This window comes from Oryctolagus cuniculus, chromosome X (genome assembly GCF_051225735.1).
Source record: "Oryctolagus cuniculus isolate XC-2025 breed Fujian yellow rabbit chromosome X, ASM5122573v1, whole genome shotgun sequence".
In the NCBI taxonomy this organism is placed as follows: domain Eukaryota; kingdom Metazoa; phylum Chordata; class Mammalia; order Lagomorpha; family Leporidae; genus Oryctolagus; species Oryctolagus cuniculus.
The window spans coordinates 82,759,139-82,785,757 of NC_142888.1; the positions used below are offsets into that span (position 1 = coordinate 82,759,139).

The following is a 26,619-nucleotide window of genomic DNA, read 5'->3' on the forward strand; positions in this document are numbered from 1 at the left end:
GTAGATGACAGCTGGTGTATTTCATACAATGTTTTTTGAAGGGGATTCTTCATCTTGCCTTGGTAACATATTTAAATGTTTCCAAATCTTTTCCACAAAAAACCCTAAGTTCTTATTTTTGTTTAACCTTATTTCCAACTACTATAGTTCAATGACACTACTGTAAATTTATCCATCACTAAACCTTGTTACGATATATTTGCTATTGAGAAGCAGTACGGAACAATGGCATAGTCTTTTGAATCAGACATATCTTCATTCACCTCCAGGATCTGTCACTTTCTAGGTGTTATGATGTTGGGCACATTACTGCTGAGGGCTAAATGAGCAACTCAGAGCATCACTGTGAAAGTCAAATGAGATAATACATTATTTTGAAGGATTGTGGGGGTAAGATGAGGCATGATACTGAACATCTAAATCATGCCCAATACATAGTAGCTATTTTTCTGATTATATACTTTTTTCTGATTATATACTTATATACTTTTGCTGATTATATACTGGCTTAACTTATAAACCCTGAGAGTTGGAAGCATGCTTCCTGTGTGTGCACTGCACTTCAACAGAAGTAGTGTTGTGAACATAGTATGGTGCAGAAGCTCAAGGTTTACTGAATTTTTTATTTTCTATCTATTTGCCAAACCCCACATATTAGGAGCAAGGGTCACGATGACAATCTTGTGCTATTTCCAATTATACAGATACCTGACTTTGCCCAGATGTTTGCTATGGGGTAGACACAATGCAAATAACTTATATATGCTGTTTCTACTTCTATTTCATTTCTATAGATTTTAATATTTGACTGTTGTCATTTTTCCCATTAAGCTGTGTATTAGGTGTCCAGAATGGGAGTGATTCAATCATGTCTCTTCATCCATTCAAGCATTTTTAATTGAAAAAAGTTTAAAAATGAATACTAAGAATTATATATAGCAGAACAAAATCTTTCAGCTTGTGATTAAGTACACTACCTGCCCTATTCACCTGTAGGATCTGTGCACTACAGATGTATTTTGAATTGTTTTGTTTCCAAGCCAAAACAAACAAACAAACAAAACAACCTGAAAGCCCACCGCTGCAATTCTCAAAGTATGAACATACTTTGAACCAGTGAGGTGCTGCTTAGAACTTTGGTTTTTGCTTATAAACGTTTTCACGAGGCTAGGAGGGGGGAAGTTGGAGGAGCAAGTACAAAATATATAGATTCAATCAGGCTTCAAGATTTGTCGAGAGGAAAGAGTGTTTTTTTTTTTTTTAACCTCTATTCTCGGAAAACCCCTGGTGTGTGCTTAGGTTGCTATTAAAGGCACCGCAGCGTGGCCATTTCCCTGACTGCTTTGTATGTACTTTGCAGAGGCAGTCTCAGGTGTGGAGCTCCGAGCACCTGCTTGCTCTCACTCCAACAGTTCAGAAGCCAGCGTATTTGAGGCCGGGTGGCTCAGGTTCCATGTAACTGGGCTCAAGTGTCACTAACACTACGTGCAGCGAGGGTCACCGAGCTGTGCTTTGGGACTTGGATGCTTACTCTGGACTTTTCTCCTTTCTTTTCCCCCGACACTAGCTTCCCTTTTCTCTCCTGCCTTCCCGGCCATGCCTCCCCCCCCCCCCCTTCCTCCTCCTCCTCCTTTTTCCCTCACTGCCCACTGTCTCGCTCTCTTTCTCTTCACCTTCTTTTCTATTCGGCTTCCTATCTTCCATCCTCTGCGGGCCACAGGCAAGCATTGGGTCTGGGGCTGCTGCTCACACCGGGAGCGAGTCGGGCGGGACAGGACAGGCGCTAAGCGCTTGGCCGAGAAAGCGCGGAGCGCGCGCCGAAGCGAGTACGCGCGCGGGACAGCCGCGTGGCCGGGCAGCGGGCTAGGAAACGGCCCGCGCGCGCGCGCCCCGCGAGCCCCCAGCGCGCCCCCGGCGGCCGGGGCCGCAGCGTGCTCGCCCCCGCCGCCAGCTCGCCTCACTTATGGGTCGGAAGCGCTGCGTGGGGGAGACTGTTCCAAGATGGCGGCGGGTTGCTGCGGGGTGAAGAAGCAGAAACTGTCCAGTTCGCCCCCCTCTGGCTCGGGTGGCGGTGGTGGCGCCTCCTCCTCCCACTGTAGCGGAGAGAGCCAGTGCCGAGCTGGGGAGCTAGGACTAGGAGGCGCCGGTACGCGGCTCAACGGTCTGGGAGGTCTAACCGGAGGAGGTAGCGGCAGCGGCTGTACCCTCTCTCCCCCCCAGGGCTGCGGCGGCGGCGGCGGGGGGATCTCCCTGTCCCCACCTCCGAGCTGTGGAGTGGGAACCCTACTTTCCACCCCGGCCACCGCCACCTCTTCCTCGCCCTCCTCATCGTCTGCCGCCTCGTCCTCATCGCCAGGCTCCCGGAAGATGGTGGTGTCAGCGGAGATGTGCTGCTTTTGCTTCGATGTGCTCTACTGTCACCTGTACGGCTACCAGCAGCCCCGGACCCCCCGGTTCACCAACGAGCCCTAGTGAGTACCGTGCCCCCGGCCGCCCTCTCCCTTGCGCTCGGGATGGGGCTCAGAGTTGAGGGAAAGTGCGAGTCCGCCTCCTCGCCGGCGGTTGCCCCTGCTCCTCTGGCTGCCCGAGTGCCCGGAGCTACTCGACTTCAGAAAGGGCACCCCGCGCTTTCTACCTTATGAGGCCAGCACCCCACACTTGGAGCAGGCTGCTGCCGCGAGGGATTGCCCTAGGCTCCAGAGGTGTTCGCTCTCTCTTGGCAATAACTTCTAGGAGTTTGGCCCCTTTACTCTCTCTCTCTCTTGCCACCCTCCACCCCACCTCACTTTTGGAGATCTGGATTACTCCAGGTGTTGACCTCTCCTCACTCAGGGTTTCCATTGCCCCATGTGAAAATCCCGCCGCTCTTCCCGCCCCCTGGACCCTGCACTTACAGAGCTAATTTCCCATTGCCGCGTGAAAAATAGCAACTATCCAACTTCTGTTCTGTTAGTGATGGAACTCAGCTCCGGAGCTTGTTAGAAGGTTACCCATCTTTTCCTCCGGGTTTCCTTGTGCCGGGAGTGGGGGTGTTTGAAAACACATATTCCCTTACTACCTATTTTCATCTGAACATACCCATTAAAATGTGTCTCTAGCGAAGTGAGCGCACCGCCGAGCTTCCTCGCATTTGAAGAGACCTTTTTTTTTTTTTTATTCTACTGTCTGGGTAATAGCTCATTCAAAGAGAGCTGTCCTCTCATACCACTGCCAGTTTGTACATTAAGCGTGTATTCGCTTTTGTGTTGATTTCACTTTTAAGAAATCTATGTTATACTCGAACGATCTGAGAAACAGTTAAACAGTCCAACAGTACATGTGTAGGAATTTTTATGGCTTCTTTTGGTTTTGTACTCTTATTTATCCTTCAAGTGTGTGGTTGTAATTGCTCAGAATAGCATTGTTACAGCTGAAAGCTCCGTTAATTCGAATCCTTGTCCATTTGGATATGTGGTAGATGGGGGAGACACACACACTCACACACACACACACACGGTGTGTAAACTGAGTGTAAACTGGCTTTTGAGTTAAATCCTAGACAGAGTGTAAAGACCAAGAGAGAGCAGAATGAGAAAAGGGGTGATTGTTTTTATTACGAGTACTTTGCATCAACAAGAAAAATAATAGAGAAAATTTTCAGCAAAACCTGTACCGAAGAGTGTCAACCCTTTTTCTACTTAAGACAAATGCTCCTTATCCTTCATGTCGTAGATACCTGGATTGATATTTGTTTTAAAATTATGTTTTTAAATTTGTGAGATTAGAGGATAAAACTACTGGATAAGTATATAAACACTTCTGCCTAGATGAAAAATATTAATATGTACAGTGGAAATCACAATAAAGTGTCCTGGAAAGTGTGCATTTGTATTCTTTGGCTTTGATGCTTTAAATGTCTTTAATTTTGTATGACTCTTCTGTGTTCTGAGCATTTTCTTTGAGACTTGGTTCATCTGTGAGTATTGGTTCATGAGACAAGCATGAAAGGGCAACAGGCAAATGCTTTGTCAAATAAATTATCTTTCTAAATTTTATAATGTTAATTCCAGGAGCTTAAATTCTGAATCCACACCTTTACTTAGCCACTTTATTTATTTATTTTTCTGGTTAAGAAATAACATTCATTTTGAATAGATGGGTACATAAAGAAAAATCTATGAAGTGTTTGTTAGCTTGTCACTTATTTGTGACTTTTATGCGTTCTCCTGGGTGTCTGCAATACATAAAAGCTAGTCCTGGGATGAGAGTTAGGTGGCTATGCAGTCATGGGATGCAAAGATTCACTGTTGGTTAGTTCTTGAGCTGTTACATGAGTTTGGCAAAAGCTGATTTAGTATTCACGCTCCATTGCTCCAAAACATATGAGAACACACTTTTAGAAGGTGCTATTTTCACACATTTTAAAGTGAGTTTGGGTTAACTGAATGACTGTAAGAAGAATTTTAAAAGGAAAGTGAGCTTGACCAGTTCATATAGAAAAGGCTTTAGGAAATGCATTTTAATAGTGGTCACTTGCCACACATATTTAGCTATGTACTTCTCTTCTAGTATCCCAGCTGCTGGATTTCTTTTTCAAGGAATCAAACAGCTACATAAGACGCTATTCACTGTGAATATGCTGAATTGGTGGTGGAAGAATAATAACTATTATCATTTAGCAGGCCTTGAATGTGTCATGTATTCTACAAAACAACTAATTTAGAGTAGACACTGAACATGACCAAGTGGAGAGTGAAAGTTCACTTAAGTGGAAAGAGGAGTGTGTCTTATTTTCATTTATCTTAAGCTTATTTTTGCGGTTTACTGTGGAAAATTCAAGATTTCTTGATTGTAGGAGTGAAATAACTACACACTTTTTTCCCGTTTTACATATTTAAAGGCATTGTCTACTTATTAGTGTGACTTCGTTGCTAGGTGCCCTAAGACATAGACATGTTGGGTTTTTTTTGTTTTGTTTTGTTTTCCTCGAACTTACTAGTTTTATGTCAAAGAACAGTGTGTTTCAGGTCCTTTATCTGTTCACCAGAAGATGTGCTTCTGACCATTTCAAATTGCCATATGTAAAAGCACACTTTCATCTCCTGGGATATGTCTGTCAGAATGTCTGTAAGTAGTGAAGTCTGCCTTTTTCGGTTTAGAAGTTCTAGATCTGTTTGTCACCCTTCCATCCAGAAAGGTAATACATGCAGTTTTTATAATGCATATCTCCCATGAACTTTTTGAAGATCTTGCGTATATGAACAGGTCGTGTGAATACAGTTTCTTCATTGTTGATGCTGTTTTTTTGACTACTCCACTGCAGACAGCATTGTATGGACACTTTGTCCACAGACATAAGGGTCAAGACATGAGAAAAACAACATTAGGTGCATTTTATTTTTTCAAATCTTGGTTCTATATTCCAGAGAGACCAAATAGCCATTTTATAGGAACCTGTTTGCTGTTGAAGTATAAAGAGATCCACGGTGCCAGAGCAAGTCGTGTTCAACTTGGCCACACATTGGAATTACTAGGAAGTTATTAAAAACATGGAAGCCTGGGTCCCAGCCCCAAATTCTGCATTAATTCATTTAATGCCTGGGGCCTTGGGAATCAGGATTATTGAAAGCTCCTCAGGTGATTTTAATGTTCAGCCTACGTAGAGACCATTGAGACCCACCGGTTATATTCTACTAGGTCTTTCTCTTGAGACCTGGACTAATTTGGTAGGTGGTAGTTCCTTGGAATCCATATTTTGTGAGCATCTTGGGTGATTTTGATAAACAGTTGGTTTGGAAAAGACTTACAGAAGTCACCTAGGAACTTGTTAGAACTATAGGCTCTCAGGCCCCACCCCTCAGACCTGCTGAATTAGGATCTGCATTTTAACAAGCTCCCCAGGTGATCTTAGGCACTTTAAGGTTTGAGGAGGACTGGTTCTCAAACTTTAGCATACCTCGTAATCTCCTATAGTGCTTGTGAAAACACAAATTGCTGGGCCCCTTTCCCAGAGTTTGTGATTCAGTCAGTCTGGGGTGGGGCTGTGAATTTGCATTTCTAACAAGTTCCCTGTTGGTGCTGATGCCACAGTTCCCAGGACCACATGTTGAGAACCACTGGGCCAGAGAGAAGTGAGGAACTGAATTAGGACTTGAGTGACTGCATGAGAATGGCATTTTTTTTTTTTTACTGCCAGTTTCCAGAATAAAACTTCCTGCTATGTCGCTATCCTTTATCATGTTCATTCTAACTTAGTTCTGGGGAGATTGAGTGCTGCCAAGAGCTCAAGAATCTGAGGTTCCTGATGGCTTTAGCTCAGGAAAGAGCGATGGAGGGGAGAGAGAGGTTGACTCTTGGAAACCTGTGGTATGATTTTAGTATTTTTACAGAAATTATTAAATGTGAGGAGTATATCTTAAGGGTTAAAAGCAGCACAAATGGGGTATCTTAAAGTGAGTTGTATTGATTTTGGTAAGTAAAGCCCCTTTTCTTCTCATAAAAATGCTTTTCATGATTAGCTCACTCAATAACATGTTGTGATAAGATTTTAAAAGCTCTTATTTATGCTTATGCTTGCTGGATTTCATTTAAGAATTTTCCTCATTAACAAAGAAATATAAAGGGATCCTGTTAAGGCACTTGGATTGTTCAGCCTAACATCTTTAACACTGTGTTGTATGTCACATACCATGCACTTTTTGTTTTAATCATCTTACCACCTTTGAAGTTAATGTAATGGTACATTTTATATAGACTGTAGCATGTAAATTCTTTACTATTAAGTGACAATAAGTGTAGTTTTCTATTGCAGTGAATAAAGTGTATTTTTAAAAAATCACTCTAACCTGTAGATTTTAGGAAATTAATCAGGTGTTTGAACAGTTAACTCTTCTTCGTAATATAACAATAGTTAAATTACTGTTTTTCAGACAGCTTGGGAGGAGTTAGGTTGTGTTGGGGGAATAGGCACTCTGTGTCACCTAAACAATAACAATCCTGTACTATCAAAAAGATGATTTGATAATGCAGCTCAGGTTAAAGTGAAATTAGATCAGCATTTTAAATACAAGCTAATATATTTTTATTGTGTGGGTTTTTTTCATGAAGATCAGAATAGCTGGAAGATTATTCTACTAGGCCATAACAGATTTCCTTATCCATGCCAACCTAATAGTACTAACTACTATTCTCTGACTATAATGTATAGTTTTTCTTCAAAAATAAAAACATTGAAAAACTGATGTGCCTTTTTAAAGGTCCAATATGATTGTATTTTCAACAATGTTGATTTACATTGGAAGACAATCCAATGTCCTAGGTTACTGACAGGAAAGAAGACAGGCATGCCCCCTTTGTCATTTTTGCTGTAAAAATCTGTCAGTGACTGAAGTGGAAGGACGTGGAAATATAAATTACAAAATTATTTTTATATCTGTGGATAAAGGTGTATATAGCTCAAAATATATTTAGTTAAAATGAAAAATTCAATGCTTAATTTACTTTTCCCCATATGGCCAAAGAGAGTGATAATCTAGTCCATAGTTTTTCTTGCTTACAAATTGTTTTTGTGTTGCATTCAGGTTCTAGTTAGCTGGTAGCAGCCAAGAAGGAATCACTGCTGGGAATTCTCAACCCAATAAGAATAGACACCACTACTCAATAAGTGAAAAATACTGTTAACCTGTGCATGAGTTATTTTTCTAAGTATACGTTTCTCAGAAAATACCATTCACATGGCTATCTTCTGAAAACTGTACAGTTTTGAAACTGAGTTTATGTTAATAAAACTGAACGCTTTTACTGCAATGGATTATATTTTTTAAGTTAGTTTTGTGCTTCCCATCGATAGATAATTTTGCTTTTCGAGAATGTGTATGTGTGAAACACTACATCTTGTGTAATGAGATTAGTTAAAGTTCCCAAGTTTTCCTGATTTCAATAGGCGTTATTCTGTTCTCTCGATGTCACACATGCTTGCCTGTTTTAAAGCAGCACAATGACCAGGGCTTTTACATTTAAATTTTCTTAAATAGTCTCTTTTTTCAAACTTGTGTAATAATGTCTCTTTTTGATACTGTTCTGAATCAATTAAGCTAAGTAAGTGAGGAGCAGCAGTAAAACCCAGCGGCTGCCAAGAATGGACCTTCAGTGTGTAAGCTGTCTTTCTACATCAGTAATTGGACAGTTGCTCACAGGACACTGGAGACAGTGTGGGAAGCCAGTGGGTGTGTAGGTGGGAAGAGTAGACTTCCAATAGTAAACATATTTGGAGTGGGGCTTCTGTGTTTAGTGTTGCCAAGAGCAAAAATGACCCACTAATGTATGTGGTATAAAGAAAAGAGTCCAAAGACCAGAAGTATGGTGTAATAGTATAGTTGGTCGAGTGGAGCTTATTTTATGTTTGGTTCAACTATAAGTGGCATCTTTTATAGCAAGTGTGGGTGTATTTTCTACTACAGCTCTTAATGTCTCATACTTTCAAACTTGCTCAACCTTAAAGATGTTAGTGTTGAATTGCTGAGTGGAAATTATATGTCACTGGGAAAAACCCTGTTTTTAAAAAGCATATGCATTATGCTGAGTTCTATGGTTGGAAACCTGAGAAATTAAAGAAATAGTCCTTAGAATTTCCAGTCTTGTTCAAGACTGTAGATACTAACGTTGCTTAAAATACTTAAGAATATGTATAATGTAAATGTGATTGTAGATGATCAAGATACAGATAAAAATGCATAAGCATGGAGATGACATGGAATAAAAGAGCGATCAGAAAGAAGACTTGGGAGGGGATCACTTGAGCCAAGCTTTTAAATGGACAAGGTGCAGAGATTATTGGTGAAAAGCGTATGACTAGTAGATCTTTTAAGTCTGACTTGGTTGCTCTGAAACCGGTTGCGCTCACTGCCACACCCTTCGCCACAGTACTTGGGGATTCCCAGCAGCTGTCTTCAGTCAGCAGCTTGCACTCTCAGCATTCTCCTCAACACTCCCTTGCTCTGGTCTCACAGATCATAAAACTTCGAGCAAATCAAAAGTAGCCTTTGTATTGCGGACCCTCTGCGAAGGCTGGATAAGCGATTTTGCATCCGATTATAGTATTGGATTAAGAAGAGGTTAGTGAGGCCATCGTTATGGCGTAGAGGGTAAGGCTGCTGCCTGTGATGCCGGCATTCCTTATAGGTACCGGTTTCAGTCATGGCTGCTCCACTTCCCATCTAGCTCCCTGCTAATGGCCTGGTAAAAGGAGCAGAAGATAACCCAAGTACTTGGGCCCCTGCCGCCCACATGGGAGACTGGGAGGAAGCTCTTAGCTTCAACCTGAGCAAGCCCTGGCCTATGTGGCCATCTGGGGAGAGAACCAGCAGATGGAAGATTGCTCTCTCTGTTTCTTCCTCCCTCTCTGTAACTCTTTCAAATAAATAAATAAATAAATATCTTTTTAAAAAGACAATAGTATTTGGCCGGTGCCATGGCTCACTTGGCTAATCCTGCACCTGTGGCGCCGGCACTCCAGGTTCTAGTCCCGGTTGCTCCTCTTCCAGTCCAGCTCTCTGCTGTGGCCCGGGAAGGCAGAGGAGGATGGCCCAGGTGCTTGGGTCCCTGCACTTGCATGGGAGACTAGGAGGAAGTACCCGGCTCCTGGCTTCGGATTGGCGCAGCGCCGGCTGCACTGGTCATTAGGGGAGTGCACCAACAGAAGGGAAGACCGTTCTCTATGTCTCTTTCTCACTGTCTATAACTCTCTCTCTGTCTCTCTCTCACACTGTCTAACTCTGCCTGGCAAAAAATAAAAAAGACAATAGTATTTGTAGAAGAGTCCTCTAGAAGGTGAGAGTAATCAGAAGGTAAGGAAGACTAGCTGGACTTAAGATTATGAGGGCAGTAGGAAAACTGGTATTGGAAAGTGGGACAGTCATGCTAGGGGCAGAGTTTGTGAATCCAGGAATGTTGCAAAATTAAGAATTGGAAAACATTGTAGGCATTTGCAGGGACTTGTGCTCAAGGCCAGGTTTTGTGTAGGAGTGGAAAGATTGCAGCTCACCTGTTTTTTTGGCTTCCATCATTGCCTCTTCTCTTCTTGGCTTTGTGCCTAGCTATTCTTGTGTTCAGGATAAGTTTGTTAAACAGCTCTGTTAGAATGGCTGTGAAATTTGATTACAAATATAAGAAACCTCCATAACCCTCTCTTTACCTATTCCCAACTGTCTCTAATTTGGGAGAAAGGAGAAGACATGTTGGTTTATAGAATGTGGATCAAGTATAAAGATAGCTGGGATAGATTTTGGATGAAGACCTGAAATTAGATGACTACACATAAGAGACATTGCTGAAAAATCTACCAAATTCCCATTGACATGGGATGTGAAAAGGAGAGAGGCTTTGAACATGATTCAGAGTTTTTAGAGCTGAGGAGAAGGAGGATGGTGATGGCACTAAAAAGAAAACCTGAGGTTTGAGGAAATGAGAAGTAAATGGTTGGGCAGGTGACATAAGGTTTTTAATATGTATTGTTCCAAGTATTGACAGTTATTAAATGATATTTTCTTTTGAATTAGCAGAACCATAGAGCAACAAGAGAGCCATTGTGATGTCTTGGTTGGCCTTTTGGGATCATCTCTGGCCTCTTTTCCTTATTTGTGACTTTGAACTCTTCAGATGGCTAGAGATCAGTGATAGTTTTCAGCTTTATATTGCTAATAAAAATATCTGACAGAATATTGAGTTTTTCTGATGTAGATTTAAACATTTTCTCAGTCTTCAGATTTATCCATTTGCAATTTTTATATTTCCTTGTGTGTGTATCATAGTAGTGCATTCAGCGAAATAGAGCCTTGTAGAGGACCATCTTAGGAGCTTGCAGGTTCAGAACTTCAATTAAAGGAAATTTCTGAAGAACTAGAAGGGCTTTCTGGTACTATATTCTAGATTCTGTGACCTCGGGGTTACAAAGTGGCATAGATTGCATCAAGCTGAATCTATTTTGCAGCTTTGCTCAATACTGAAGGACAGATGCTATCAGTTGAGAAGATCAGCCATATTGTTTTATGATCTTTGCAATCTTCAGCAGATGGACAAATATGAAAATTTTTTCTTTGAGTCCAGGCCTACTAATATTAGGTTTTTTTTCAATAAGGTGTGTGATAGTCTTGATGATTCTTGCCTTTCCTCTATCTGTTTCATTTTACAGATAATCCACACTGTGACCCAAAGCCACTTGCAATGCTGGGAGAGCACAGTTGACTGTATTATGCAATATCCTGCCAGAAGATGCTGACCAGCTCTCTAGTAATGGAAACTAGTGAGATTGACTTCATAGTCTATATAGTTTGCCTTGCCATTCCATATACTTTCAATGTGATCTGTAAGCATGTGACACATAATGCTAGTAATGTATCTTCTGTTGGGATCTTGGATTGCTGCAAGGTGTTAACGTCAGACTTTCTGCTTTGCTTCAGGTGCTAGTGAATCTTTGAGTCATTCTTTCAGAATGGAATGTATGAAAGATTGATTTTGGTGCTGTCAGACTAGGGGTCCCACAGCACTGTGTCTACTTCAAACAAATGCTCATGTGTTAGTCACATTAGAATAGTTTTCTTCCTGTGACATCATTATTGCTTATAGTAGCCTAATGACTACAAAGTTAAGTATAGTTGTTTTGGGATACAAATAAATTAGATAGCTGGTACAACTTGGATCTCAATATATATGGCATTGTAGTAAGACAAATACCCTGTGTGTGCTGATTCTGAACAGCAGTGAGGTAAGTGTTTAGACTATGGGGGCCTTTTAATATTATTTTGATTTTTAAAGATTTATTTATTTGAGAGGCAGAGAGAGAGAGAGAGAGAGAGAGGTCTTCCATCCACTGGTTCATTCCCCTTGTGACCACAATGACTGGAGCTACGCCAATCCAAAGCCAGGAGCCAGGAGCCTCCTCCAGGTCTCCCACGTGGATGCAGGGTCCCAAGGACCTGGGCCACTCTCTACTGCTTTCCCAGGCCATAGCAGAGAGCTGCATCAGAAGTGGAACAGCCGGGACTCAAACCAGCACCCCTATGAGATGCCAGCACTGTAGGCAGTGGCTTTACCAACTATGACACAGTGCTGGTCCCCTTAATATTCTTTATTTTTTAATTTATTTGACAGGTAGAGATATAGACAGAGAGAGAGAGAGAGAGAGAGAGAGAGAGAGAGGTCTTCCATCCACTGGTTCACTCCCCAGATGGCCGCCACGGCTGGTGCTGTGCTGATCCGAAGCCAGGAGCCAAGTGCTTCTTCCTGGTCTCCCACGTGGGAGCAGGGGCCCAAAGACTTGGGCCATCCTCCAGTGCCCTCCCCGGGCCACAGCAGAGAGCTGGAGTGGAAGAGGAGCAACCGGGACTAGAACCTGGTATGCATATGGGATGCTGGCGCTGCAGGTGGAGGATTAACCAAGTGAGCCACAGTGCTGGCCCCTTAATATTCTTTTTTATATGGTAAGTGTAAGATGGTGTTAGTGATTCATTCACTAAAAAAAGAGTCTCATGAGCTCTTCTGAACATTTGCCATGTTCGAGTAGTGCTCTAAACACATTTCCTGAATTTCCCCAGGATTCAAACAAACAAGCAAACCTAAAAACAAAACAAATTGTGCAGTGGCTTCCTTTGCATTAAAACCAAACCAAACCAAACACACTTGCCAAGAACTTTACTAGGAACTTGATTTTGTGGAAAACTCTTTGATGTTAGGAGTAAGTGTAGGGCACTCAGTGGTTAAAAATTTTTGTTCAGTTCATGGATCCATCTACCCCCACACTTCTACTTGTCAGTTCAAAAAAAACCTCACAAGAACAAATGGGAGTGATGTTGCTTCTATTTCTCTGACACTAATGAGGTGATATGTGGTTTGTGGTATGTTTTACTCCACAAACTCTTCCAGCTATTGCCCTGTCTGGCAAATTGTTTTGTAGAAATCCACTCTCTCACACTGAAAGCATTGGCTATGTAGAGAAGGAGAGTCCTACAGGGCTGGAATCAGGAATACAGGGCACATGGGAATCAGGGAAGGGGAAAATGAATTGTAGTAAAATGAGGTGAAGCCTGAATTTAGGGCAGAAGAGGGAGAGTGAGAACATGGTCTGGAGAACAGTACTTGGAGAGGCATGTTTTATATTAAACAAATTTAAATGGCCCTCTCTCAGAATCGTTGATGCTGATACTGTTTATTTATTTAGGGGGCAGGTATTTGGTGTAATGGTTAAGATACCACATGGGGTTCCCACAATCTGTATCAGAGTGCTTGGTTTGAGTCCTGGCTTCTTCAATTCCAATCCACCTTCTTGATAATGTGCACCCTGGGAGGAGCCAGGTAATGGCCCAAGTACTTGAGTTTCTGCCACTCAAGTAGGTGACTTGCATTGAGTCCAGGTTCCTGGCTTTGGCCAGGCCCAACCTGGCTGTTGTGGGCCTATAGGAGAACCAGCAGATAGAAGATCTCCATCTCTTTCTGTGTTTATCACTTTCTGCCTGTCTGTATGTTTCTCTCTCCCTTCCAAATAAAATGGAAATAAATAAAAGTAAAAAACCATTTATTCCTTGAAATAACAAATGGACAGCTCAAAATTTCATAATAAAAGAGGACCTTCTATGGATCCTCTGAGTACTTCCAAGAGACCACATTGCCAACTTTGTGGTGTTATCAGAATGAGGCCTCTTATATCAGTTTGAGAGCTATGGCACATGTAACCTTGGTATACTATAAAGAACCTAAATATCTCTGGTGATTACCCTTACTTTCTTGGCTTGTCTATGATCATAATAATAAATCTTCAAGCATGGGGTTGTTGCTGTGGTGTAGTGGGTAAAGCCGCTGCCTGTAGTGCTGGCATCCCATTTGGGTACCAGTTCAAGTCCCAGCTGCTCCACTTCCAATCCAGCTCTCTGTTATGACCTGGGAAAGCAGTAGGAGATGGCCCAAGTGCTTGGGCCCCTGCATCCGCGTGGGAGACCTGGAAGAAACTCCAGGCTCGTGGCTTTGGAGTGGCACAGCTCTGGCCATTGTGGTCATTTGGGGACTGAACCAGCAGATGGAAGACCCCTCTCTCCCTCTCCCTCTGCCTCTAACTTTACCTTTCAAATAAATAAATATATCTTAATGCCTGAAGATTTTTAAAGATTTATCTTATTTTCAGGCCTGTGTATTTATGTATTACTAGTCTCTACCTAGATATATGAAATTTCTTTTATATAGTTTGCTCTCAGTTATTCTCTGCTACAAAGATAATGGAACAGACAACATTAAAGGATACACTGAACCATAATTTCTAATTGGCTGCAGACTGCAATCATGAGAACGCAGATATCTCTTCTGTATCTTGTCTCAAGTATCTTTTTCTAGGATCTGTGATGGTCAATCTAATTGGCAAATTACATTCTCACAGATAGCTGGAGTGTCAGCCAGTTTTTGATTAATAAGTTTGTTTAGTCATATACATGTATGCTGAAATTTGTTTATTTAACTTTTTATTTTTATTGTGCTGAAAATGTATCATGAGATCTCTTTAATTTTTAAGTGTACAATATAGTACTAAAATCATAACCACATGCTGAGCTTATTTTTTAAAGGTACATAATAGTGGCTCTACCTAAAGCCAGTCATTTTTCAAGGAATTTTGGGAATCTTTTAAAAATTAATCTTATAAGCATGCATTAAATATACACAGAACTTATGTACATGACAGTCTATTTAAACTTTAGGGTAATTATTTTCCAAATTTTTTAAAATTAGGATTAAATTAAAGGAATTAGGACCAGAAATAACCATTTTGAAATGTGTTTGAAACTGATAGCATTTCAGTTAGTATTTGATCTCATACTTATCGTTTGCTTTATTAGTATGCTTATTAAAGTCTACTTGTATTTGGAAAGAGCTTGGCTTTCTACCTTTCATTGTTCATCCTCTGTTCTTTAGGGCTTTCTCATAAATGTGCTAATATAATATGGGAGATTGGGCAGGCCATTGCCCTAGTGGTTAAGATGCCCACATGCTACATTGTAGTGCCTTGGTTTGAGTTCTGGCTCCAACTCCAACTCCTTATTCCACCTTCCTGCTAATGCAGACTCTGAGAGGCAATGGTGATCGCTCAAGTAACTGGATCCTTGCCATCCATGAGGGAAACCTGAAGGGTGGCTTCTGGCTTTAGCTTGGCACATCCTTGGCCATTGCAGATGCTAAAGGAATCAACCAGTGGAGGGAAGGATCTCTCTTTCTCATTCCTTTTCTTTTCCTCTCAAAACATTTTTCTTTGAAAAAGCAATGAGAGGTCCTTACAAAGTTTATGGAAAATGAGTTATGAAAAAACTATGAATTTCAATTCTTTTGTACCAAAAGCTTATCTCTAATTTCATTTTTTAAAAAACTTTTGTAAGTACTCTATTATAAGGAAATATCTTTTGACAAGTAGGAGCTTTGCTTTTGTTCATCTGCTTTTAGAGGTAGAAGTACTAAGACATTAAAGGAGAGCATTAGTTTTTATAATTTCTGAGGAATATTTCTAAGAAAATGTGTTTTCTAGAGAGTTGGAAAACTGAAAGATAACTGCATAATTGCATATGATATGTAAGGCCTTCAAGACCAGATATAATTATATAAAACCATTTAGCAGTTCTTAAAATTGTTTCTAATACTGTTTTCAGAGAAAACTCACATATAAGTGTGGCAATGGCGTTGGTGAAATAATAGATATTGTCAAGGCATGGGTTTTGAAGGTTGTTTCTTTGTCCTGTTGTCTATACAGTATGAAGTTTTAATTTATTTATTTTACTTGAAAGTCAGAGTTACACAGAAAGAGAAGGAGAGGCAGAGAAAGAGAGGTCTTCCATCCGCTAGTTCACTCCTGAGTTGACCGCAATGGCCAGAGCTGCACTGATCTGAAGTCAGGAGCTTCTTCCAGGTCTCCCATGTGGGTGCAGGGGCCCAAGGACTTGGGCCATCGTGTACTGCTTTCCCAGGCCATAGCAGAGAGCTGGATTGGAAGTAGAGCAGCCGGGACTCGAATCGGCGCCCATATGAGATGCCGGCACTGCAGGCGGCAGCTTTATCCTCTATGCCACAGCACCAGCCCTGGTACTTTGTCTTTTTAACATTACCAATGAATTGTCGTGCATCAGTTTGGATTTGGTAATAGTTTCTAACTTCTTCCATTTAGAGATACTTTGAAGCTCTAAATAAAAAAGGAGAATTTCACCATGATTATTCCTTTCCTTACAGACTTTTTTTAAAAGATTTATTTATTTATTTGAAAGGCAGAGTTACAGAGAGGCAGAGAGAGAGAGAGAGAGAGAGAGAGAGAGAGGTCTTCCATCCGCTGGTTCACTCCCCAGATGGCTGCAAAGGCCGGAGCTGCACCAATTAGAAGCCCGGAGCCAGGAGCTTCTTCCAGGTCTCCCACTTGTATGCAGGGGCCCAAGAACTTGGACCATCTTCCACTACTTTCAGGCCATAGCAGAGAGCTGGGTCGGAAGTGGAGCAGCCAGGATTTGAGCTGGTGCCCAAATGGGATGCTGGCACTGCAGGTGGTAGCTTTATTGGCTACACCACAGTGCCGCCCCCCCCCCTTACAGACTTTTAGAATGAATATTTGTTCAAGTCTCAAGATGTATTTGCCAGTGAGTATTATCTTAGGACAGTATATGTTACACAATGCTTACCTCTTACTTTAAGCTACCATTGTTCTTATTCTGGCTAGTTCTAATGTTTCAGTTCAAGTAGCATAATTGTCATGGGCAGAGAACTACGCTAGGCCCCTTTTTGGGTGTGGGTGAGAGGTCTATAAAATAGGCATGCTTCTTAACCTTAACCCATTATGACCCACCATCCTATATATAGGACACTTATAAAGACTTAAATATACCACTTATGTAACTTTGAAATAAATATGTTGTTGAAATATTTGCAGGGTGGAAAACTTGAGACTTAATGGATTAAACAACTTGTAGTCACATGGAGGAGACAAGATTCATGAAACAAATGATGATGACACACAAAGTATTTCAAAAAGGTCATGGCAAATGTGTGCCATAAAAAACTATGCACAGACTTCAAACATTTTTCTGCGCCCAAATACAATTACGTTTTAAATTCCATTTTCCATGAACTTTTTGAAGTAGTCCCACGATTCTACAGCTGAAAGAGTGATGGAGACAATGAAGGCTGTAGGAATGTGCACAGACTAATTTAGGATGGGTGTATGCAAGAGAGCTTCTCATACAAATAAAGATTCAGGCTGGGTAGAACTTTCATAGGTGGTAAAAGCAATCTAGGCAGGAAAACAACTTAAAGACACAGAGGTCCAAATGAGCATTATACAGTGGTCAGTGGGTACCAATCAAGGCAGACTGAAAGAACTGAGCCAGAAAGGGGACCCATGAGGAGACTAGCTCTCATTTAAGTACTAGGAAATGAAGGTGTACCTGTTAACAATTTTAAACTGTTAGTGGCTTGTGAATTGCCTCTTTCTTGGTAATGTTTCCCTTTTGTTCAGTTAATTATGCCGCAACAGCTCCTTTAATAATGTCATGAAGCCTGGACAAGAGACTGAGAAATAATATAAGCAGGAGTCTGCTGTGTAGACAAAGTGCTTTCATTCATCAATAGACATTCAGCATAAGTCAGTAAGATTAACATTGGTTACAGCACACTTTGCCTCAGCGCCTTCTATGTCCAGTGTTCTCTTTCCTTCTATACTTTAGTATCTCAAATACAAATTTGGAAAAATTGACTAGCTACAGAGATCTGTAATTTTAAATGATATGAACTACTTTTTTCTCCCTAAATTAATGAATAAATTTTACTTGATTATTGAAAATTTAACATAAAGTAGCTACTAGAAATTATGATAATTACATGAGGGTTGTATCTAATTATTGAATAATATATTTTATGAAATTACCTTAAACATAGTAGTCTAATAAGCATGCTCCTTATGGATTTTAACATGTCCTCTTTAAGAGTGCTTTAACTTGGGGCAGGCATTTTGCATAGCAATTAAGCTACCAGTTGGGACACCTGTGTCCCATATCAGACATTGATTCCTAATTCCAGCTCCTGGTTCCAGCTTCTGATATTGCAAACCCTGGGAGGCAGCAGGCTCAAGTAGATGGGTCCCTGCCCCCCTTGTGGGAAACCCAGATTGAGTTCTTAGCTCTAGCACCAGGCCCAGCCCTGGCACCCCATCCTGGCCATTGTGGATATTTGGGAAGTAAACCAGCTAATAGGAGATCTCCCTACTCTTTATGTCTTTGCTGCCAATAATTTAAAAAAAGACTGTTATAAATCTAAGATACAAAATATATAAAAGAACTTTGTTAAGTTTTTTTATACTAAGAAAAAAATTTTAAATTAATTCCCTGAATTACAATAGAGCAGCACATTTTTATTTTATGTTGAGCAATGATTACTCTTTGACGAAAACAGGAGCAAAATTTTCAGTCTTTTAGGTGATGAATTGTCGTTAATTATTTTAAGAAATAAGTTTAGAACTAAAAGTTCTTTTTCAGTGATCTCTTTAAAATTTAATTAAATTTTATTAGTTTCCTCCTTTTATTCTCCAGAACATGTTTCAGAAAGTAAGGAAATTACTTCCCACATATGGGGCCATTCTCTAACAGTTTCTGACCACATAAGCATGAATGTGGGTCAACATACTCAGGAAACAAACAAAAAAACAACATTTAGCTTAATGCACACTAGCAGCGTCTGTATGCAGTTATTTTGTAAGTAAATGAACTCTTCCTCATGGCATCTTATAGAATCATAAATAATCTGAATTTGCATTATATATTGCTATAACAAGGTAAAGAAATATCAGATGTTAAAAATAGTAATAGTGAAAAATTATTGAAGGAAATTAATAAAGACTTGGATGTTGATCTATGTCACATAATAACAAAGACCAAATGAGATCCAACAGTTCTCAGTACAGACCACACAAAGGTCCTTAATTACTCAACATGCTTAAAAATTTGTTAACAAAGGTGGGTGCCCTCCTCAGGGGAGTGGCAGGTAATTTTGTTTATACAGGGTTGAAAGGTTTAGAAGCCAACTTCATTTTTCACATGCTTCAAACAATGTGAATTTAAATAGGCAGTGACCTCCATAGTGTAGAGCACAATTGGGGAAAAAAAGTCAGTGTTTTTCCGTTTTGGCTATGACAAAGGAACAAGAAAATCCTATTTTAAAGTAAAAAATGGGTGTAGGTCCAATGGGTCCTGGTTCCTGTCTGCATTGCATTGCTCTTAGAACCTTTGCTTGTTTTTATTTTAATTCAGTCTGGGGAAATTGAGGTCAGTTCTTACAGAAGAGGACTGGTTTAGTTTGGAAGCTTTCTTTCAGTTTCATGAAGAATTATGTACCATCTCATAATAAACATTCATTAACCCTTTACTAACAAATTATTTGCATTAGCCCAACTTTACCTTTAATGCTTTTGTTTTCTCAGGAATGTTATATTTATTTCAGTTATTTTCACTTTCAATCCCTCTGACCTCAATTTTGAAGTATAAATTTAGGAAGTTCCTTCTCTTCTCCATCCTCAATATAATTTCTCTCTAGAGCTTTGCCGTTTTCAAGTGCATTTGTCTTGACTATCTGAAGGCTTGTTAGAACATGGTTGATAGAACTTTTACCACTTAAATTCTAGTGGTGCTTACCACTTTACATTATCTAGAAAGGTATTTATTTGTCCTGCTGGTTTTACATTTGGGGGAAGTAGTGGAGTGATGAGAATGGGGAACTTGTACATTTACAACTTCTAAGGTTTTTTTTTTTATATTTGAGTATATAAAGAAGGAGTGAATAAATATTATTTAACTGGATCAATTTCAAATTTAAGGCAGCACAAATCTGAAGTTTCTAGAATTTGTTCTATGAAGGTTTCAAAGCAGAAAAATTTATAAATGAGCAGTTCCTAGAACTTATCGGGGCCGGCGCCGTGGCTCACTAAGCTAATCCTCCGCCTTGTGGCGCCGGCACACTGGGTTCTAGTCCCGGTCGGGGTGCCGGATTCTGTCCCGGTTGCCCCTCTTCCAGGCCAGCTCTCTGCTGTGGCCAGGGAGTGCAGTGGAGGATGGCCCAAGTGCTTGGGCCCTGCACCCCATGGGAGACCAGGAGAAGCACCTGGCTCCTGGCTTCGGATCAACGCGATTTGCTGGCCGCAGTGTGCCAGCCACGGCGGCCATTGGAGGGTGAACCAACGGCAAAGGAAGATCTTCCTTTCTCTCTCTCTCTCACTGTCCACTTTGTCCCCCCCCCCAAAAAAAAAAAAAAAACTTATCGGGAAGTGGGTATCTGTCTCCTGTCTCTCTGTCTGAAACCATAAGGTCTTTATGGATTTGATTTTATTTGTTATTTGGAGACTGGTCTGGCTATATGTATCTGTAGAAAAGGTAAGAATTATGTATTCATGGTTCTCAATGAGGTGTGGCTTTAATCACATGCTTAGTTTTTAGTTCTGTGATTCTATTCCTGTAAAAGATTGGAATGCTTGGAAAATTATTTGGTACTATTTATTTCTTCTTTTTCTACTGTTTTGTTTTAAACCATAGATTCCCATATATTTAGATAGATGTTTCTTTCTTTCCTAATATGTTCGTAGTAGGGGTTTTTAATCCAGTGCTTAAGAATGAGTTGTCAGGGGTTGGCAAACAATGAAAATTTATGAAAAATTTTGAGTGTAAGTATATTTTTGATTTGAAGTTTCATATCTTTCATCAGGTTTTCATAGAAACTTTCAATAGTGCTGGAATCCTAATGGTATTCCAGGATTATCAGCTAACACTAGCTTTAAGTTTACTTCTTACACTGGAGCGTTACAACAATCCCCTGAAATCTGTCCTTGGATTCTAGCTTAGGACCTTGTGACTGTAGGTATATTGGGAAGAAAGAAGCATTTGTCTAAACATATTGAAACCTGTAGCTACATTCTAGAGGATAAATTAAGCCATAGGGTATATGTAATATCTGTTCTTGGATGGTCAGTTTTCAGAATTAAAACTTAGAGTGAAGTCTTTATTATTGAAACGAACACATATACACTATAATGTAGAATGGAAGAGTCACAAAAATAAGGCATGAGACTGTAAAGTAGGTTACGATTTATGGTGGACCATTCATGGAAACTTCACAATTCCTACCTATTCATACTTTTAATCTTCTTTGCCTACAGTGTACTTCAATTGAGAAGTTCAAAAAGTCTAACCTATTGATATTTTGGCTCAGTGATTGTTGACCAATGCCAGTCTTGTGTTAGAAACAAATTAGCATAAAACAAATAAGAGAGAATTGTTATAGAAAACTGTTTTCCATGGTATATATATTGTCACCATAATTGTCACATTTGGAATATTCTAAATTCAGTGAGTATGCTTTCAAAGTGAACATTTTTCCAAAGGCAACATAAGATGGCCAACAAGTATATAAAAAAGTGCTCAGCATCACTAATCATCAGGGCAATGCACATCAAAATCACAATGAGATATCACCTCAAACTTGTTAGAATGGCTATTATCAAAAAGATGAGATAACAAGTGTTGGCAAAGACATGGAGAAAAAGGAACCCTTGTACAAGGTTTGTGGGAATGTAAATTAGTACAGCTGTTATCAAACACAGTATAGAGCTTCCTCAGAAAATTAAGAATAGTGCTACCATACAATCTAGCAATACCCCTCTGGGTATATGACTGAAGGGAACAAAATAAGTAGCTTTAAGTGATTTCTGCACTTTCATGTTCTTTGCAGCATCATTCATAATAGCCAAGATAACTGAAGGGTCCATTGATTGAAAGAAGAATGGATAAAAGCATTGTGATACACACAAACATACATACACACAAACTTATACCAGAATATTATTCAGCTATAAAAAGAAGTAAATGCCATTTGCAACACCATGGATGAACCTGAAGAACATTGTACTAAGTGAAATAAGCCAGACACATAAACAAATACTATGTGATATCACCTATAAGTGGTCTTCAATAAAAATCAGATTCAAAGAAACTGAGTACAACAGTGGTTTCCAGGGTTAAGAATGTGAGGAAAATGGGGGAGATGTTAATCAAAGGGTACAGACTATAAGATATAAGATGAATAAGTTTGGAAGTTCTAATACATAGCAGATGTGGGGATGGAAATACTAGTTAATTTGATTGTTACAATCATTGCACAATGTATATATTTACCAAGCCATCATATTGTGTATTTTGAATATATCCAATTTTTATTTCTCAAATATTTGAAAAAGGTGGTATCTTTCTTTGTTTTTATGGAAATTCTTTATGTCTGTTCTCACATTGATATAATTTAGATGAAGAAAAACAAATTTGAAGAAGCCTGACTCAAGAGTTTAAAAGGTATCTTTGAAGGCACAAATGCTATTTAGCATGTAATTTACCTCATAAAATGTTTCATGACTTCTATTTCATGGATCTGAGTCAAAGCTGAATTCAACACGTTTGTCTTTAACTTATCCAAAATTAATATGTTTTGGCTAAAAACCAATGCTTTTTATGGCTCAAACTATTTCCTTATGTTAATCAGCAACATAAGAAATTTACTTTACTTGGAGGTCTTTTTAACAGAAACAAAATTTTTATCGCTTCATGAGTTATTACTTAGTTTATAATGCAAAGAAAATGACCAAGCCTAGACAGATGATAGGATAGACTCGACTAACTTCCTAATTCATTCACGTGTATTAGCCTTAATGTTTGTAAGATTCATATTCTTCAAATTAATGTCTCAGAAAAATGAAAAATTATTTAATCAAGGACCTTAATGGTTGCTCATAAATTCCTGAGACTGCAGATTTTAAGTCCATTAATTCTGAAGATCTATAATAATAAAAATGTACTCTGCAATATACCTTTCTTGTGTGCTCATTTCATTTTTGTTAAATACATATGGAATAGAACACAGACTGAATAAATTATAGCACTGTAAATATCACTAAGACTACTGTTGATTTTTATGAGTGATTTTCTCTATCTTAAGTATCTGTTCTATTTAAATTGGTTTTCCCAGGAAAGAGCTTAATGATTTTGTAATCTCTCTTATCGTGTTTTATACATTGTCATTGATTCTCAGCATTCTTCTTCCTGCAACATAACCATGTTCTGAAACCTGAGTCCCAAACCCAGAGTCTCATTTACAATTCTAGGTGCTACTTTAAGAGAAGCTGGGAAAGTATTATCTGTTTGGCCTCCCTTCCTCTTTTCTGTCTCTCTGTCACACACACACATAAACACATAAAAGGACAAATAGATTGTTTTCATATCATACTTGCAACTAAATTCATTTCAAGATCCCCAGAACTCTCCAAGTGGAGAACCACTTGTAATAGGTTTGATATAACCTAATGTTGTGTTAGGATAGTGCCACCATTGTTGTCAAACTTTTTCATAACTTGTAATTTGTTTTGGCAGTGAACAATCAATTTTATGTGATAAAATATCTAATGTTTTATTAAAGTATGGTTTAAAATGTTTGCAATTCTTTGTGAAAGTAAAGGCACAGAGTTTATAATTGTCATTTTCCTCATTTCCTGAAAGAAATATATTGGGAATTTTCCTTTGTAACCTCTGATCTAGCAATGAACTAGATGCTGTGATACCAATCTAATGTTGACTAGGATCAGCTATGGCCTCTCATGCTCTTTTATTTAAAATTAAAATACATGAGTCTTTAAGAAGGAAGCAATATTTTTAAAATACTTGAAATTCAGCCAGCTATTGATAACAATAAATGCTTTTTGCATCTGTTATCAAAAACCATTTATTTCTTTGGAGTCATCAAAGGTAAAATGTAGTGTAAATCAAGGCTGATCATATTTTCAGTCTTTCAATTTTATAGCTGTTCACTAATACCCCAAAAGAGTAGCTTAAATGTAGATGTTACCAGGAATTCCACATATTTTGCTGAGCAACTTAAGAACTCAAGCTTGTTATCTTTTTAGAAGACACCAAAATCAAAATGATTTTCAAACTTGGGGAGTGAGGACCTCAGAAAACAGTTCTTTATAAAAGCATTATAAACTCTGACAATGATTGTCAAAAACACCTTTTTTCAGAATTCCAAAAATTAACCAAAGATTTTCAGCAACTTGAGAAACAGTCAATTAAAACTTCTGATTTTTGGTAAGAAGAGTGAGCTTTATTTTATTTTAATGTACCCCAACCCTATTTCCCTTTCCCTAGTCTTAGTCCTGGAAGCCAGAAACCTTGCAACCGTGGTAGCCGTGAAAATCTGCAGTCACTTGAGGGGCTTCAAATATGCTTATCTCGGAAAATTCACTATTTGACCTATCTGGCAGATTCCCAAAAAGACCCCATTCACAAGGCTTGTCATTATTTGATTTGGCTCAAACTCACTCAGTGCAAGACATTTGTTGAGAACAGTCAGGGGCAATTGTTTAATGCTGCATTTACCTGAGGTAGCTGACTCTGAGAGCCTGTGCAAACAGGAAGTGAAGGCTAAGGCAGAATTGTAAACTGCCAGAACATTAAAGGCTTGCCTAGCACAGGGCCCCTTAGCAAAGGGTGAAAGATCTGTTTGTCCAGAACATTTGAGAAGATCTGTCTGGTCATTAGCTGACCACTAAGCTAGCTGAACAAAGACTTCAATGACCACACACAACAGGGAATACAGACTTTGCAGAAATAGTCTAGGAAAGTCACTAAACAAACAGCAACATCAACAAACCCTGGGTGAGAGGACCTAATTTCCAAACTTGCTACATTTTATTACTTAAAATGTCATTTTTGTGAAAAATTAATATTTAAAAACCCCACCAAAGTAGGAAATTATGACATATACTTAGATAAGTAAGCCATCAGTAGAAACTGTTCCTGAGGAAGAACAGATGTTGTACTTATAAGACAAAAATTTAACTCAAATATTATAAATATATTCAAAGAACTAAAGGAACATTCATTTAAAGAATTAAAGGAAAATATGAGTTATATCGCACCAAATAGCAAATATATCAGTAGACATAGAAATTATAAAGAACTAAATAAAAAATCTGATATCAAAAACTGCAATAGCTGAAATGAAAAAAAAATTACTGAAAGGGTTTGATAGTTGCTTTTTGGTTTCAGAAGTAAGAATAAAAATTTTGATTATTGGCTAATTGAGATGATCATATCTGAGGAACACACAAAAAAAAAGTCAAGAAAAATAAAAAGAGCCTAACAGACTTGTTCAGGATACCATCAAGTGTACTGACATACACATAATGGAATCTCAGAATTGGAGAAAGAGGAAGGAAAGAATAGTTGAAGGAATAGCTGTGGAAAACTTCCTGAATTTGATGAAAACATTAGTGTAGAAATCTGAGGGGCTCAGTGAACTCAAAGTAGGATAAACTCAAAAGGGTATACACCTGGACACATGAGTCAAATTGTTGAAGGACAGAAAGAAAGAGAATCTTGAAAGCAGCAGCAGAATGGGACTCCTCACAGATGAGGGCTCCTTAGTAAGATTAACAGCTGATTTCTAATAAGAATCTATGGGGGCTAGAAGGTCAGTAGAATGAAATATTCATAATGCTGAATGAAATGGACTGTTAACTAAAGCTATATCTAGCAAAATTATCCTTCATAGATGAAAAAGAATTTGGACATTCCTATGTAAACAAAACCAGAAAATTTGGTAGACACTTTCTTTATAAGAAATATTAAAGGAAATCCTTCAGGATGACATGAAACTGCTGACAGGTCCTGATTTAAAATGGTTTAACTTATGATTTTTTGACATTATGATGTATGAAAGCAGTACACTGAAGTTTGATCTTTTTCTGGGTTAGTGATGTGTGGTATGATATTCTCTTGTGAATTGGGGCAATGGCAGTGAGCTGTAGATCCAAGTCAGCCACATGATCGTAACAGTAAATGACTGGTACTCTATAGTCTGCTGTGCCACTATGACATTTAGTAGGTTAGGTGCTTTAAATGCATTTCGACTTATGATATTTTCAGCTTATATATAACCCCATTGTAAGTTGAGAAGTATGTAGATATTAACTTGAATGCACATAAAGAAAAAAAAAGCACAGGTGGCGGTAACTATATATATATGGTAAATATAAAAGCCAGTATAGGTAAAGGTAACTATATTGGTAAATATAAAAGCCATTATAGGCCGGCACCGCGGCTCACTAGGCTAATCCTCCGCCCGTGGTGCCAGCACCCCGGGTTCTAGTCCCAGTTGGGGCGCCACATTCTGTCCCGGTTGCTCCTCTTCCAGTCTAGCTCTCTGCTGTGGCCCGGGAAGGCAGTGGAGGATGGCCCAACTGCCCCGCATGGGAGATCAGGAGGAAGCACCTGGCTCCTGGCTTTGGATTGGCGCAGCGCTCCAGCTGTAGCAGCCATTTGTGGGGTGAACCAATGGAAAGGAAGACCTTTCTCTCTGTTTCTCTCTCTCTCTCTCTCTCTCTGTCTAAATCTGCCTGTCCAGCAAAAAAAAAAAAAAAAAGCCATTATAAAGGACTTTTTTGGTAATTTGTTTTCCTTCTATCTGATTTAAAAGAGAAGTTGCATAGTACTAATTATAAAACTTGATGGGTTTATCATATAATGAAGATGTGATTTGAATGACAATAGGATA

At 39.3% G+C, this 26,619-nt stretch overlaps 1 protein-coding gene across 11 annotated transcripts in view; it reads left to right on the top strand.

The window, feature by feature from the left end:
- Positions 1-1,772: 1,772 nt before the first annotated feature.
- Positions 1,773-26,619, top strand: part of AMMECR1 (AMMECR nuclear protein 1) — a 131,354-nt gene continuing 106,507 nt past the window's right edge. For 2 of the 11 annotated variants that reach the window (XM_089324051.1, XM_089324053.1), the window contains exon 1: positions 1,964-2,471. In XM_089324051.1, coding sequence (XP_089180177.1) covers positions 2,002-2,471 — 470 coding nt within the window. In that variant the 5' untranslated portion in view covers positions 1,964-2,001. Of the gene's footprint in view, positions 2,472-4,996; positions 5,212-26,619 lie in introns of those variants that run through there. The other 9 variants (XM_089324057.1, XM_089324058.1, XM_089324054.1 and 6 more) reach the window with 9 other exon arrangements.